This window comes from Chondrus crispus, genomic scaffold (assembly GCF_000350225.1).
Source record: "Chondrus crispus Stackhouse genomic scaffold, scaffold_38, whole genome shotgun sequence".
Taxonomy (NCBI): domain Eukaryota; phylum Rhodophyta; class Florideophyceae; order Gigartinales; family Gigartinaceae; genus Chondrus; species Chondrus crispus.
In genome coordinates this window covers 314,987-330,786 of record NW_005179318.1, presented here as the reverse complement: position 1 = coordinate 330,786, position 15,800 = coordinate 314,987, and the positions used below count along the sequence as shown (strand labels likewise).

Below are 15,800 nucleotides of genomic sequence, written 5' to 3'. Positions count from 1 at the left end.
CAGAGCCCGCCGCCCCGCCCGCCGCCGCCGCCGGAAGGAAGCCCACCCGCGTCCCGCCGAGACGCGCGGGCCGTGCGTCCGCCGGCAGGCCGCCGCCACACCCGGACACCGACACCCGCACGCGGGGGAGGTCCGCCATTCGCCGAAGGCTGGATAAGGCACTGGAGCACCTCCGCAGTCTGGACGAGGCCCCGCGCGAGCTGTGGCTCATCTTTGGCTTGAAGTTTCTGTCCAGCTACGCCTACTTCTCGTTGTCCATCATCCTCACCACCTTTTTGACTGATGAGTTTGGTATGTCCGACACGGCTGCGGGCTGGGCATACGGCGCCTATGGTGTGATGAGCACGTTTTTCGGCCTGATGTGCGGCTGGTTTATTGACTACATGGGCGTCAGGGCGAGCTTGCTTGTGGGCGCGCTCGTCGGCGCCTTTTCCAGGTTTGTTATGGCGCTTGCCGTGTCGAAGGGCACAGCACTGTTTATGCTGTATACGTTACTGCCGTTTGCAGAGTGCTTGGGCATTCCCATTATGACCATTGGCATTAAGAGATATACCAATGCACGGAATCGCACCTTTGCGTTTTCGCTCTTCTATTCCATGATGAACGTGGCCGCCCTGTGCGCGGGGCCTCTGGTGGACTTGTCGCGCTCGACGTTTGGAGATGGCTTTACCGTTCACATTGACCCGCTCGGCCTTGACGTCAGGTTTACGGGGTTGCGTCTGATTATTTTGACGAGCTCCGTTGCTACGGCCGCCATGTGCATCATCGTTGCTATCGGCATCAGGGAAATTCAGGTCGATGAGTCTGGCAGCATACGAGAGTTCATTCCCAACAGGGAGAGTCCCATGCAACAAACGATGACTGTTCTTCGGGAGCCGGCATTCTGGCGCCTCACAGTGTTCACCCTATTGCTAGTTGGCGTTCGTCTTGTTTTCCGACACATTGATGCCACCATGCCGAAGTACATGGTTCGCCAGTTTGGTCCGTCGGCCCCTTTCGGCCTCATTTATGCAATCAACCCCTTCCTCATCATCTTTCTCGTTCCCATAGTTGGCCTCGTGGCAAGGAAAATAGACTCGTTCTCTATGATACTCGCAGGCAGTTTTGTCTCAGCTGTCAGTCCGTTTTGGCTATGCTTCAAGCAAACATACTTCAGCATGGTTCTGTTTATGGTCACCTTAAGTATCGGGGAAGCCGTGTATTCACCAAGAGTGTACGATTACACAATGGCAGTGAGCGCCGAAGGTGCAGAAGGCTTATACTCAAGCTTGTCTTCGGCCCCGTTATTTTCCGTCAAGTTGGTTGTCGGTGGAATGTCAGGTTGGTTGCTCACCTCCTTCATGCCCGCTGACGGTCCCCATCACGGCAACATTCTCTGGGGCATAATCGGCCTTACCAGTTTGACATCCCCGATTTTGATGTTTCTGTTGCGTGATTACATCTCACCACCATCAGAGCAGGGAAATAGGCCACACTCAGATGCTGAGAATGCGAGCGACCACCTTAAGTCAGATCGACAAGAAGACCGGACTGACGCGATACGCTCTCTTAAAATGGAATCCACTCCTGTACACATTGATGAAGATGAGGACGAGGACGAGGATGAAGGCGACCAGGGCTATGATAACGATTACGAGAATTTCAGCAACAGCGCATCTGCCTCGTCTCTGCCCCAAGAAAGACAAGCATTTCTTTCCTCTAATCCCCAGCAATATACAATGCCCTCTACTCATGACTTGAAAGAAGTTGATATAACCTCTGCCGTATCCCCGGCACGTGATTCAAAAGACTAGCCAACAACACACGTGGGCCACAACGACTCATACGAATACCGATTTGGATTGCTATGAATCGGAAGACCAACTGTAGAGCAGGTCGGCCAGACAAACGCATTTTGCATGTGCATAAGATATTCTCGCTTTAGTCCAATGCTTACAGCTCATACTCCATTCCCGTTGTCGCAAGCAGAGCGTGAGATTCCCAGTCTTCGGCAATGAGCTTAGAAAGATGACTAGGACTCTTCGACGCACCCAACCTACAGCTCGTCACTGCGATCTTATGCTTCGGACGAACCGACACATTTTCTTCTTTGCGAAGCACAACCCAGAATTTAAACTCGTACGAGCCGACATGTCGTATCCAAGCACCATGGGGCCTATCCGTTAGAGGCACATCAAGAGACCAGTCGACCACAGACGTATTGTTCCCCGTGGGAAATCTCACCGTGAGATGATGAGAGTCTTGTGCCTCTACTTGGATAGTGACATTCCAACCTCCTAAGACTTCTTCCTCTGCAAGCACCATCGCAGTTGGGAGAGGCAAAGTGGGACGTTCATCTGCTTGAAAGGTAGAAACGCTTTGTAGAAAGGCTCTAAACGGTCGATATGTTTCGATGGACGTGCTTTCCATGGAACCCCACAAGGGGTAGTCGGGTAAGGCTTCACGCTTCCCCTCAGTCTCAAAAATTTTTGACATCAGGCGAGCAGTATCTGCTGGAATCGCATCTTGAGAACCGACGCATATGACAGACTGTGGCTTCTGCATCGGAGAATAAAAATGCCAAGAGATTATGCGTTTCGGTGCGTCGGAACTGTACATAGAATGCACCGCTTGTTCGCCAACAGCCCGTCCATAGGCAACGAAATACGCCGCAATCCCAGTAGCGCAAAAGAACGCCAGTCCTTGCACCTTCCTAAGAGACGAGGGATATTGACAAAAGATAGGCAGGGCCGGTTGCATGACGAAATAAAAGCCAAGATAGGCCACGATCAATGCAGCGATTGTGTCATGATGCACTATATCAATGCGCATGCGGCCCAGGATGGGGAGGATTGCAGAAAGAGTAACTTTCACCAACCCCGAACCTAAAACAGCGTGAGCGCCTGAAATCTGCAAGTGTCGAAGGACGGGGTGGATTGCTTCTCCTTGCAAAGCACAAATGTTGTTGACGAGCAACAACAAGATAGGCATGTAGCTGCTCATGAAGCCGACAGACATGAAGATCAAGGCCATCGCCGCATGATGGATAGTGCATGCAAACAGCATCTGAGTGTATCGGACAGTAGTCATCCTCCGCGGCAGAAGCAATATCATCGCCGAAACAGCTCCAAACAGAGCCGGTGGAGCAAACATGACACATGCGAGAACAGAACTTCCGTACCATTGCATTTTCGCCCCATAAATCTCCACGTACACGAGAGATGCAAATGTCGCACTTGCAAACGATCCCAACAAACATGCGAGTAATACTCCCACCATCCTGAAACTCGTGCGTCGATCTTCGGCACTCATTTTCGTGAGCTTTGAATACCATATCAAAACGGTAGATAAAAGGACTGTGATGTTGAAAACAGTGGCAAAGCCCTCCTCATAGACGATGGTCTTCATCAGCAATAAGTCAAAGAAAACTGCGCGAGGGCGCTCCGGATCCTTCACAAGTCCCACCGCAGTGGAAAACTTAATGATTGCTTGATAGAAACGGTCGAAGTTAGATTGCTTCACCGCTCCTCTCTCGTTAAAGCCAATCGCATCTGCGCTTCCTGCCATCGCAAGCACCAATTCCAAGGTGATGACTCCTCCATGCTTAACACCAACAGGATCGACTTTTTCGATGCTATCGTGAACAGTGTGGTACACATATCCATTGTCAAGAAGAACAACATCATACCCAGGGATGCCACCAGTTTCATCGAAAATGCGAAAGTCTGTCTCCCCCGGTATCAGCTGCAACACGAAATGCGACAAAACAAAATCAAACGCGAAAAACAGTGTTAGTGAGAATTGTGGCATGGCAGTCGATATACAAATTCGCTGCTGAAGTGGGCAGGTATGTTTCGTTTTCAAGTAGCATTGCTGCCGTGGTCGTGTCCAGAGAGGAATGCAGTGCTGATGAACAAACCTTTGCTTCAAAAAAATCTGAAGAGATGACGGAAGCCAACGGCAACGTGACAGAATCCGCAAAAGCCTCAACGAGCCAGGCGTTGTGTGAACTCAATCTAAAAAGATGGAACGCCGAGCCAGGCCCCAACGACTCCAAATTGATATGCGCAGCAATAGTAGAAGCCCATTTATGCTGAGTGACAAAGCTGTGCGCGCCAGTGCACACGGCTTCTTCTCCTCCGTTGAAGACAAACAGAACGGGGCGCTTGAGCTCGTAAAAAGTACTTGACGCAATGCAGCGGGCGACCTCCATACCGACGGCAACGCCAACGACATCATCACTAGCGCCCGGGGCAGAAACGGCCGAATCGACGTGCGCACTGACAAGAAAGGCCTTCTCTTTCGTATCCACGGACAAAGAAGCTGGGCGAAGCCGGGCGACGACACTGGGGATGTCGGAGTAGGTAGTCGGTAACTCCAAGCCCATAATGTCGATCAAATAGCTCCCCGGGCCGGATCGGAACAACTCGACCTCTAGCACCATATCATTTTTCTCTGCGACGGTCTGCAAGGCGAGCAACTCCGCTTGGATGTATTGCAGGGACTCTTCCAGAGCTAAGCTGCCGATCCAGCGGCGCTTCGGGGCTATGCGGCGAATGTGGGCGAGGGCATTCTCAGTGACGAATGGGCGCTCTGGTGTGGGCTGTTCTTCGTGTAAATTGAGAAGGCGATGTTTGTTTTGGATATTGACGGCGAGCATAAAGAGGAAACTGATGGCGAAACAAAGCAAGATGAGGAGAAAACCAGACATAGATGACGGGGTCTTGGACCGCGGTTGCGGGGCGGGCTTTTCCTCTGGTGTCGTGACATGCGGTTGAAAATTACGGGCTCCGTGTTGACTTCCCGGCTTGCGCCGACGGAGCTCGCCATTGCGTGGGCGGAGATCACCATGCGCGGGCATGGTGTTTGTCGATGGTGATGGATCGTGTTGTTTCTAATGACGGAGCCTCTGCAAACCAAGTGCAGAAGGAATCTGTGAGATAGGCTTTATAGAGGCAGTGGGGACCCCGGAGATCGGGTGAAATGTGGGGGGGGGGGGGGGGGGGGGGCGACCTGCCGAGAAAAGACGAATGACGTGCGGTGGGACATACGAAGTAGGAAGATGGGAGATGAATGAGCAACTGGAGGCCTTGCTGGTGTGACGGGCCTATCCCACGCTCCTACGGTACTGTGCAGGCCCGGATCAAACATGTTGGATCCATGTTGGACTCTGATGTCGCAATGATGCTATTTTACTGGACGAAGCTTTTGTAGATATGCACCTCTGTGCCAATCACCAGCGCGCGTTTGGAGCCAAAAGTTCGTTACCGCCCCCCCGGCCAGCACTCCACTTGTTGTACGCCACAACAACCTTGTTGATCCCCTTCCAGTCCACTTCCCATCCGCACATTGCACGAGCGCGATTTGCACGAGCCTTGCGACTTGCACGAGCCTTGCGACTTGCACGCCGATCTGCGAAGCCGCACCGCCGAGAGTTAGGCAATGGAAACAGCATCCTTCTTCCATCAACTGCGCCCACGTGCCCCTCTGCTCTCATCTCCGCTCTCATGGAATCATTTCACTGGGTGGCGACTTACTCATGAGTGCTAGCCATAAACATATTCACTCGACACTGCATGTGACACCGCATGCGACACCGCATGCGACACCGCATCTTATCTGGAGACTCCCAACTTACCGCATCATTTCACACGAACCGGCAGCCTCGCTGACATGTACACAGACAGAGCAGGACTTCAAGTTGCAGGCGTTTAGTTACAAGCCCTTGTGCAGGGGTTGAGATACATGTAAGCGATGCTGTTGGGTTTTGTGTAACGATACAGCAAGTTGGGAGTCTCGGGTTTGGATGCGGGGTTTTGTGTACCGATGCAGCAAGTTGGGAGTCTTGGGTTATGGTGTGGTGTCGCATGCGGCGTCGAGTCGCCAGTCGACACTGCCGACTGAATACGGTAAGGGTCACACTCATTAGTGGCTCGTCCCCCACTGAGATGACTCCATGAGAGCAGTGGGGCGCGTGCATGCTATCGATGTCTACTAGTGTCTAGTGTCTAGGTGACAAATGGCCTCATATGAGGTCACTTTTCAACTTAATTTTTCTCGACTTGTGCTAGCTGAACAAAATGGAAAAAGATACTCTCGCCACCGCAGTTGACTTCTGCGCTGTGGAAGGGTGGAGCTTGGTGAGATCTGCACGTCCTTTCCAGGCTTTTTGAGAATACCTAAAGAAGAAGCTTTCTTAAAGAACATCAAAACGTTTTTTGTTGATATCTTCGAAACCAAAACGCCTGTTTAAAATATCATCCGAATGTTGAAACTATATTAGATTCTTAGTATTTCTGTGTATTCATAACTGCTATCCCGATGTTTTGCAGGAAGCTATTGCTGAGGGAATATTGGTTAAAGAAATGGTGTCTAAACTGATTTTATAAAATTTCGATTTAATGTATACTTTTTTGCAAAAAAAACCCGGCCTCATATGAGGCCAGCTTTTTTTTGCAAAAATATATAAATTAAATCGAAACTTTAAAACATTCAGTTTGGACACCATTTCTTTAACGTATACGCGCTCGGCAATAACATCTTGCAAAACATTGGGATGGCGGTTGTCAATGCACAGAGAGACTAAGAATCTAATGAACTATCAATGATGAGTTGACTTTTTAAACAGGCGTTTTGGTTTCGAAGATATCAACATAAAACGTTTTGAGGTTGGTCAAAAAGGCTCCTTTTTGGGCATTTTAAAAATGGCTGGAGGAGACATACAGATCTCACCAAACTCCACCCTTCCACAACGCAGAAGTCAACTGCCGTGTCGAGAGTATCTTTTTTCCATCTTGTTGAGCTAGCACAAGTCGAGAAAAATAAGTTGAAAAGTGACCTCATATGAGGTCATTTGTCACCTAGACACTAGATTGTAGAAACATCCACAATCTAATAGAGGTTGAGATACATACAGAATTCCCTCCTTATTGTTGTACACGCTCGATGCCGCCACACCAAACCAGTTGTCCCCCCATCTGGACGCGGCGCCCGCTGGCCCAGCCTATTGCCCGTATTCCGCACACTGTCACCGCATCATTGTCTCTCAGCTCAAAGCAACAGCGCCACCACTCGTCAACGAGGTCGCCCTGTCTGTGCCGCATCCGCCCTCGCCCTATCCGCCCCAAACGCGCCTCTCTTCATCCTTTCCCGTTTCAGCGCCGACTGCCTCCTCCTTTCCTGTGTCTCCTTCTTCCTCTTGTCATACTCCTCATCCGACAACCGGGACGGACTATCCTTCAACCTCTCCTCCATCCACATTCTCCTATCCCTGTGAAACGCCGTAATCTTTTCACTCCTCAGCTTGTTACTCCTCGCATAATCGTTAATCGCCTTTGCCTTCTCCTCATCACACAACGTAATACTATCCATGCGTCCGATCTCCACCTTGTGCTGCTTCGGGGGCTCGCCGGCCATCTCGGCGTCCCTCCTGCGCTTCTCTGCGCGCTTCTCCAGCATCTTTGCGCGGTACGCGGGGTCTGCCCACCGCTTGCGGGCGGCCTCGGACCGCCGGCTCCACTTTTTCTGCCCGTCGATCGCCGAGGTGCCGTACGCGTCCGACGGCGGCCCTTGCGGCCCGAACGCTTGCTCGTCCGGTATCCGATGGCTGTCGTTTTCCAGCAGGTCGAGGATCACCTCGTCGCGCGGGTCCATCGGCAAGAATCGCCCGGAGAGCTGCGATTTTTTGCGGTCCCAATCCTCGGGCCGCCGCTTGTTCTGCACGCGGAGCATCGTCAGGGGCGCGCGCTTCTGCCGGGCCGGACGATGACCGAAGCCGGGCCGGGCGGACCGGGCTGACCGGGCTGACCGGGCTGAGTTAGATGAGCGCGGGACAGATAATGGGGAAACGAACGAAAGCGGCGAAGAGCGTGAACGCGAATTCGCGTCAGTTGGTAGGTGTTGAGACATCGGTGTGTGGGTCAGCATGAAGAATGTCGCCGAAGGCAACGAGCTGGAGCACTTGATGACCGACGTAGCACCCAAGTTGCACAAAAGCAGGGCCAACGGTTATCTCTCTGGTACCAACACACGCCCCGCATGCACACACGCACTCTTTCTCCCTCTCCCTTTGTCGCACTTTCGTTTTCAAAGGAAACCGTCCAAGGCCTTTTGTTTGCAGAGTGACGCTAAAACTGTCAGGGTATTTACGAAGGGTAGATGTACAGTATGAGCAGCGAGGGTTGACCTCGAGAATGGAAGAAGCAGGCTTACAGCTGCGCACACGTGTGGGCTAGAAATTCGGGCAGTCCTCTGTGCGAGATCAACTTGAGATCTGTCCTTGTCATACAGCTTTGTCAGCGATCACGTTTCCAATTCGCGATCCTCGCCCATCTTCGGCGTCGCGCGTGCACACGTGCACACGGGATAACAACGTACCCGTCAACATGGATTTGCCTTCAGCCATTTCTCGCTGCTCATCCGCACCAACCCCTTCCCATTACATAGCACCTTTGTAACGCCAACAAAAGTGCATCCCGGATCCAGTGACCGGCTGTCCCCGTTCTCCCGAGTCTCAGAAACATGTCCGCATTTGTCACTCCTCCACTGCCATCCCCTTCGCGGGGAGGGCGTGCGCGACCTTCTGCAAAGCGGCGGCAACTCATCATCTGCGGCGCGGTTGCGCCTCCCGAAGCCGCGAAGCCCGGCCGCGCCTCCTCGTTCCCCTCCAACCCGGACAAACAGCGCATCCGCGCGCGCGTGGCGTACGACGGCACGCTCTACCGCGGCTGGCAGTACCAGACCGACCAGCCCACCGTGCAGGGCGCCCTCGAGGACGCGCTGCGTCGCAAATTCGGCCACACCATACGCGTCGTCGGCGCCAGCCGCACCGACACCGGCGTGCACGCTCGCGGCCAGGCCATGCATTTCGACATCCCGATTGCGCGCGCCCTGCGTGACGGGGAAAGCGAGCGCAAGTTTCACTACACCCTCAATCAGATGCTGCCGCCGGACGTCAGGGTGCCAGTGCTCAGCGTGGCCCCAACGGTCGTGCCGTGCAAAGTGACCGACGAGTGCGGCAACGTTGGGATTGCTACTCGACCGTGGCATGCCATTTATAATGCCAAGGGGAAACTTTACACATATCGTATTTCGACGAGCCCAGTCTTCGATCCACTCGGAAGACTGTACAGGTACCATGAGTGGCGCGCGACAAAGTTTGGCTTTTCTGAAGAGCTCCTCCGTGAGGCGTCGGCTAAGTTTGTTGGCTCACATGACTTTTCGGCCTTCACAAATTCGACTAATCCGCCGCCAGGGTTTGTACCTCCGGTCTTGTCCAACCCCATCCGTCATATACATTCAGCGACGGTCATTCCGGAAGGTGCAGGAATGTACAGGATAGAATTCGTTATTAACGGCGCCATGTACAGAATGATTCGAAATATCATGGGCACTATCCTCAGCGTGTCGTGTGGAAGCATGGACATTTCAAACATCGATCACCTCTTCGCATCCAAAGACCGTCGACTAGTCCCAAAAAGTGCCCCTGCGAAAGGCTTATGTCTTGAAAAGGTCATCTACGATGAATGGGAGCCACTGGGAGCGCAATGACGAGCATATCTCGTATATTTTGAGTCACGGACGAAGGAGCAGAACCATTCATTCGCTATCGAGGCCGTGTCCTTCTGGAAGGACCATTTCCAGTTTGTCTTCGTTTTCACCAGTGTTGGAGAAACGTCAGCTATAAGCTTGAAAGGAGATTTCACCCTCGTCCCTCCAAAATTGGCATGGTATCTCCTTCCGGACATCCCTTGCCAGACTCTCTTTCACTTCTCCATCAATGCCAACATACTGCGGCAGCGCGCTGTCTCGAATCCTGTGAGCCAAATGCTTCCCATCGAAAGGCTGATTTGCAAAACAATCTGTCAAAAATGATGCCAATTCCAAAGTCCGTCGATCGTGTTCATTGGAATCGGCCCCTTTCACTGACACTTCTGAAACAATAGCTCCTTTTCCAATAGCAATGCTTATCTCATCTCCGCCGACACCGATATCAAAAGAAAAGCGCGGTATCTTCCCGTACACCCAGCCATGACTGCAAAGCTCGCCTCTCTCAGCCTGCATTCCACCATACTGGCGCTCAACTTGATCCGCTGAGAGCAGCGTGACAAATGCATTCGTCCTCGAAAAACGATCGGCAATAGCATCAACAACGGCACCCGTATCAATGCCACCAGAGCAATGGTCGCTCAGATTGGTGACTGGTGAGGGAACACTCTTCGTCCCCGTTGCCGTGAGTTTTTCACTCAACGGACTCCGCAGTACGCGTTTCAGACGCTCCAAATCCGAATGTATAAGCAACGTCCCATGATGATAAGCGCGATTCCGGGATAGGCGATACGCAGCACCTGACACTTTCATGCCTTCAACGAGGATATCCGCGCGGTCATTGACAACTGCCTTGATGCCAAAGTCCTCTCTGAGGACGCTAGCGACTAACCTTGCGTTCGACAAGGGCTCGTGCTCCTCCCTGGGTCGGACAAAGCAGAAGTTGAGGTTGCCCTCGTCGTGCACAACTGTGCCGCCGCCCGAGCGGCGACGGGCGATGGGGATGGAGTTGGCGGCAGCATAACGCACGTCAACTTCTTTAAAGGGGTTCTGCGTTCGCCCCAGGACGACGCTGTCCGAGTTGACGTAGAAGAGCAAGGATTTGTTGGCCGTGCGTTGGAAGAGACGCTCCTCGGCGGCGAGATTGGTGAAAATATTTTTGGACGTCAGCCGGAAAAGCTTTCCTACAGACATGTTTGGGAGGAGTTGCCAGTTTGCTGGTTGAAGCGGGTAGCGGTGTGTTCCTCGAGAGGCGGAGGGCTGGAGAGAGAGGAAAGAGGAGCAGAAAGTCTGGGGATGTGGATGCGAATTCTCCCTTGTCCACAACCCTACTTCATGCACTGTACCCCTGGGTACACCATAAGAGCTGGGTCGCTGACCACACGTGTAAAGAGAATGTCTTGAAATCACCATAAAAAATAAGTGTGGATGTTGGCAGGCACGGAAATGGTTGCGCAGATCCTGTACCGGTGCTCTTGTACGAGTTCTTGTACCCGACACAAGGAACGAGATCAAAAACAAACTTGGAAAATAATTCGCAATTATATTTCTTGAAAGAGTACTATTCAGCAGTAATTGCAACTGAAACGTCAAAACAAAGCAACACAGCACTGACGACAGACATGCCGCTCGATGATCAATACTTCAGAGGCGGTATTACTGTAATGCCGCTTGCTCCCTTGTAACCGGTTACAGTACCCTTGGTACCCTTGGTACTTGCAGTATGACCCTTCTCGTGTCAAGAGCACGTTGATTATAAAAGATTTTTTATAAAAAGTCTTTCAACATCTTCTTCGGTACAGTAATCATCTACTGCACCTCATGAAAACGTCGCCTTACAAAAGGACTGGCAGATAAGAGGCTAACCCCTTCTACCGTGACTGCACGCTCTTTTGCTTCCCTGACGCACAGGGTGCGTCACTAAACAATTCAAAACCTGCGTGCATTAGCTACTTTCCACGCAGGATACATACAATAAAAAAGGTATGACATTCGGTGTTGTACAGTAATTCAACTGTTCGATCATACGCCAGACGAACAACCGAGACCCTATTTCCTCACATTCAGTTTCTTTCCTTTGTCCATAGAAATGCCTTGCAAAATCAATAATTCAATGGCTTTATGCAGCTCTTGAGACGTGCGGATTGGCACAACTACTGTACCGTATCTGTGTTAGAAAGGCTCTTTGGTATTGCAGGCTACTTCAATATTCCAAAACGGCATTGGGTAAATCAAACTCCTTTTCGCTCGAGGACTGATACTTGGTCCAACGACAACAGATTGCTGTCAGTTTGATCGTCTCTTTCAAGATGCAGAAGATGGAATTCATTGATATTAATGCATTCATCGGCAGCGGAATATCTCACGAAACCAGAAGGAAAAGTTCTTCTTCAGTAACTTCATTCCTCCTTCTTGAACGGCTTTGAGGGGATATGTCACGATGTTTTCTCTGTTGAACAAGATGGTGGATCGATCTGTGGAGCATTCATGTTTTTGGTTTTTGTCAGCCTGAAGCTAACCAGTACGCCGAACACCCAGTGCTGCTCCTACGTGCATGCATTTCTACGTACTTCCATCAAAAGTCGCCGCTGTTGCCCCTATCGTCAACATTTTCGCTGGTGGACACGGGACATGGAGTTCTTATGGAGCATGTATTGCCTATCCTGTCTTGCGCAGCTCCTCCGAATGGCGATGATGGGATCCTAGTTCGAGGCGTTTTTCATTTTCTGAAACTGATCTATCTGCGATTTAATGGTGTGTCAGGCGGTAGTTTAGAACAGGCATGTCTTGTTGGTTTTACTTTGAACAATAGTTTATGTCAAGTTGTCTTGTAGACAAGACGCTGCATTAGTATCGTAAAACATGAGTCCATCGCACTTTCCAAAGTAACAATTCCTTCCAGTTTTCGTTTTTGTTGAGTACCAGATTTGGGTGCAACTGTCTCAAGGACTGAAAAGAATCATCTTAGTATGCGTAGGACATGACGGACGCGGCAGCGGTGGAGGAAAGCAGACTCCGCGATGGTGGTAACATCACAAGATTGAAGTACAGTAGTAGAAACGAAACATACATCGATTCCTGTGCAATTGGCCCAGGTCGCTACAGTGCACAAGGACGAACACGAATTATGATCGATTTTCAACCAATACTGTAGAGGTTGTGGTCGCGTTCAAATGAGGGCTCTGCCGCAGCTCTCGTTGTACTCGGCAGGACCGCGAGACGGATCCCATCCTGCACAGGGCGATGATTCCGCGATATATATGTCGTGTACCGTGGGCGGGCCTACACCCACAGCTGCGGGGGGTATGCACGGAGGCGAAGCTAACGCACATAGATGCGTCCGGTCGAGCGACGATGGTGAACATCGGGAACAAAGAGGCGACTACGCGGAGCGCGCGGGCTGAGGCGACGGTGCACGTGGGCGAGAAGATATGTCGGCTACTCAAGGCGAGTCAAAGTGCGGGTGGGTCGTCGCCGCACTCGAGCAAGGGGGACGTGTTCAGCGTTGCGCGACTCGCGGGGATAATGGGGGCCAAGCAGACGTCGTCGCTGATCCCGCTGTGCCACCCGGTGGAGCTTGCGCATGTCGGGGTGGAGCTGTGGCTGGAGAGCGGGCGGAACGAGGTGCGCGTTGAGGCGACGGCGACCACGACGCCGGCCAGGACGGGGGTGGAGATGGAGGCGTTGACAGCGGCTTCGGTGGCGGCGTTGACGGTTTATGACATGTGTAAGGCGGGTGGAAAGGGGATTACCATTAGGAACGTGCAGTTGATAGAGAAGACAGGGGGGAGGAGTGGGGTTTGGCGGAGAGAGGAATCATAGGGAGTTTTGCGATAAAAAGAGAAGCAAGCATGCTGATGTGCCATTAGCCCCGCGTGGGAGGGGGATTGCGTTGGTGTTGGCATCGAGCATCCAGTGGCGCTTTTGGTTCGACCTTGGTCAACTAAATAATTTGAGATTCCCGTTTTGTACGGTACGCATGCTTTCAGCATAGAAGAGGAACGGTCATAAATGTAAAGAGTAACTCTTGAACACCCGCATGCAGGCAAAATGAACATGAGATGTAACGATAGACAAAACAAAAAGGTGAGCGGAGAGCCTTCATGGAAGGCTGATATCATACCATTTGACTATAGGCGCTAGTGAAAGTGCGCCCACCGGGAATCGAACCCGGAACCTCAGCTGACGTCGCTCTGCTCGAAGTTCAGTTGGTTTTGCTCTGTATATATACTCGACTATTTGTTGTTTTGTCATAACACAGGGCCGCGAGCTTATCATAACGGATAGTTGCCCTGGACACTGGTTCGTATATGGTGTTTTTTTCCTGACGAATGAGCATGGCACTGTACGCAATGCTCGCATTAGGCGGGAGAATAATAACACAATGGGCGTTTTCGATAGTGGTGTTTCAGAGTTTCAGTTTGGCAACTGCTCCGTGGACTCAAAGTGGGGGCAACGCGAATGGTGTCTACGTGTGTATCCAAAATCAAGTGAGGTTTCGTTTCGAGAAATTCAGTTGTTCGTTCTGCTTACTAGGAGCAATTAGACAAGTTATTCACGTCGAACACGTCAGGACCGGCCATTTTATGAGCGGGACCGAGGGTAATTTACTTGCGTCAGCTTTCCACTCCGTAAGGAGACGTGGATGGCAGAGAGAAGATGATGAATGGAGGCAAAGGTTTTCGGATTTTTTCGGATTTGAGGTGGACCCTTTCCAGCGCTCTGCATTCATCAACTGCTCTTCTTCGTCAACGTTCAAGTCCTCGGCACCGCGGACAAGGATAACCGTGCTCGGAAAGTTTGAGGACTACAGTACCGTTACTGTACTGTACACGTGTAGTGTGCGAGAATCGATGTCTCTTGAAGTCCACACTGTACAGTATGTGCAAGTTTGCACGGCCCATTTGCGCAATCGAGACGCGAGCGTGTACTCGAGTACCTCCGCCACAGTACCCTTGGTACAGTACCGCAGCTGGATAGGCATCGTATGGACAGCATACGTTGCACTGTGAAGTACCCTTCGAAGGGTATCGACGCAGGTTACGGCTTCCCCCGGTTGCTCTACAGACCCTCGGTAGACCCTGATGCTCTAGTGTCGGGCCGCCCCAATACTCTCTCAATAAAGTCGACCATTCAAGGGTATCGATAAACGAGAAGAAATTAAGCGCGCCCAAGACCGAAGACAAACGCGGTGGAACTTGGCATAACTATCGGCACTCCCAAAATACATTGCGCGCAGCGGCGCAGCGCCTTGAGGAGCGGTAAGAAGGGCTCATGGTACACGCCGTGTCCGTAAGTGCAGAGAAGACTCTACTCATCCAAACAGGATCTAAATCTGGCACCTCCACGTGTATGCGTTGTACATCTAGATCCATCGAATTAGGCACACACGGTGCATTGGGCCACCTCAATTCCCCATTGGCCCGCGACAAACGGAATACACCGGCGAGGGCGCCGGGCCCTGCGCGTGCAGACACGAGGACTGGTGGCAGTCTCGAGACCGCCGCTGCTGATACCACACCACGGTACAGTACAGCATTCTCCTCGTGCAATACGGGTGCAATACGGGCACAGCGGGTGCGGTGGCGTAATCGGCCGGCCCCGATGCAGCGTGGGCCATGCGCTACAGCTACTGGCACGTGAACGCCGGCGCGAAGGCGTTTGCGTCGCCGCGCGGAAACGTCGCGGGCCGGACCAACGTGAGGAGCGCGAGCCACCCGGCGAGCGGCGCGCGCGCGCCCGCATCCAGGCGCGCCGTGGCGTTGGGCGGCGTGGGTCCGGTGGGTACTGCGGCTCCGCGGCGCCCCGCGCGCGCGGGCCGCGCGCGTGGAACGGGGCGCCGCGACAGAAGCGGCGGGGTGGAGGCGCACTGGTGCGGGCTTTGGTTGTTGGGGGAATGTTGTAGAGTTTTATTTCATGCGCCGTGCGGCCCCGGTGCTGGGGCTCTGCGCGCGTATGTTGTATCACGCACCTCATACAACTTGTATGGGGTGCGTGCGACGGAGGGTACTGTAGAGTGAAGGTGGCAAACGCGGGGGGCATGCGGATCGGCGCGTCGTGCGGGATGGCGGATGCTCCTTCGGTCGTGCATGCCGCGGGGGGTTGCGCGAGGGTGCGGTAAGGCGGCGGGAAACGGCAAGGTTTGGTGCGACTATGCGGTTGCTTTTGGGGGATAGGCATGGCGGGGACGCGTTGTGCTCGGGCACGGCTCGACGGAGCAACGGGGGACGACAAGCAAACGGCAAGCGAATCTCAAGGCGGAGGTGGAGGGGGGC

At 52.6% G+C, this 15,800-nt stretch overlaps 7 protein-coding genes; 4 read left to right on the top strand and 3 right to left on the bottom strand.

The window, feature by feature from the left end:
* Positions 1-293: 293 nt before the first annotated feature.
* On the top strand, positions 294-1,793 carry CHC_T00006208001 (hypothetical protein). The gene has a single exon (XM_005718622.1). The coding sequence runs from the start codon at positions 294-296 to the stop codon at positions 1,791-1,793; it is 1,500 nt and encodes a 499-aa protein (XP_005718679.1).
* A 99-nt stretch (positions 1,794-1,892) lies between these two features.
* Positions 1,893-4,423, bottom strand: CHC_T00006207001 (hypothetical protein). XM_005718621.1 is given in 3 exon segments: positions 1,893-1,932; positions 1,933-3,723; positions 3,899-4,423. The coding sequence occupies 2 exon segments, from the start codon at positions 4,421-4,423 to the stop codon at positions 1,933-1,935; spliced, it is 2,316 nt and encodes a 771-aa protein (XP_005718678.1). The 3' UTR covers positions 1,893-1,932.
* A 101-nt stretch (positions 4,424-4,524) lies between these two features.
* On the bottom strand, positions 4,525-4,830 carry CHC_T00006206001 (hypothetical protein). Its single transcript, XM_005718620.1, has one exon. The coding sequence runs from the start codon at positions 4,828-4,830 to the stop codon at positions 4,525-4,527; it is 306 nt and encodes a 101-aa protein (XP_005718677.1).
* A 2,094-nt stretch (positions 4,831-6,924) lies between these two features.
* On the top strand, positions 6,925-8,474 carry CHC_T00006205001 (hypothetical protein). XM_005718619.1 is given in 2 exon segments: positions 6,925-7,776; positions 7,777-8,474. The coding sequence occupies 1 exon segment, from the start codon at positions 6,925-6,927 to the stop codon at positions 7,774-7,776; it is 852 nt and encodes a 283-aa protein (XP_005718676.1). The 3' UTR covers positions 7,777-8,474.
* Positions 8,475-8,499: 25 nt separating this feature from the next.
* Positions 8,500-9,528, top strand: CHC_T00006204001 (hypothetical protein). Its single transcript, XM_005718618.1, has one exon. The coding sequence runs from the start codon at positions 8,500-8,502 to the stop codon at positions 9,526-9,528; it is 1,029 nt and encodes a 342-aa protein (XP_005718675.1).
* A 48-nt stretch (positions 9,529-9,576) lies between these two features.
* On the bottom strand, positions 9,577-11,334 carry CHC_T00006203001 (hypothetical protein). The gene is made up of 3 exons (XM_005718617.1): positions 11,312-11,334; positions 9,684-11,167; positions 9,577-9,599 (listed from the first exon to the last, which is right to left on the bottom strand). Exons 1-3 carry the CDS (start codon positions 11,332-11,334, stop codon positions 9,577-9,579), a joined length of 1,530 nt encoding a protein of 509 aa, XP_005718674.1.
* Positions 11,335-12,879: 1,545 nt separating this feature from the next.
* CHC_T00006202001 (hypothetical protein) lies at positions 12,880-13,347 on the top strand. The gene has a single exon (XM_005718616.1). The coding sequence runs from the start codon at positions 12,880-12,882 to the stop codon at positions 13,345-13,347; it is 468 nt and encodes a 155-aa protein (XP_005718673.1).
* Positions 13,348-15,800: the final 2,453 nt, after the last annotated feature.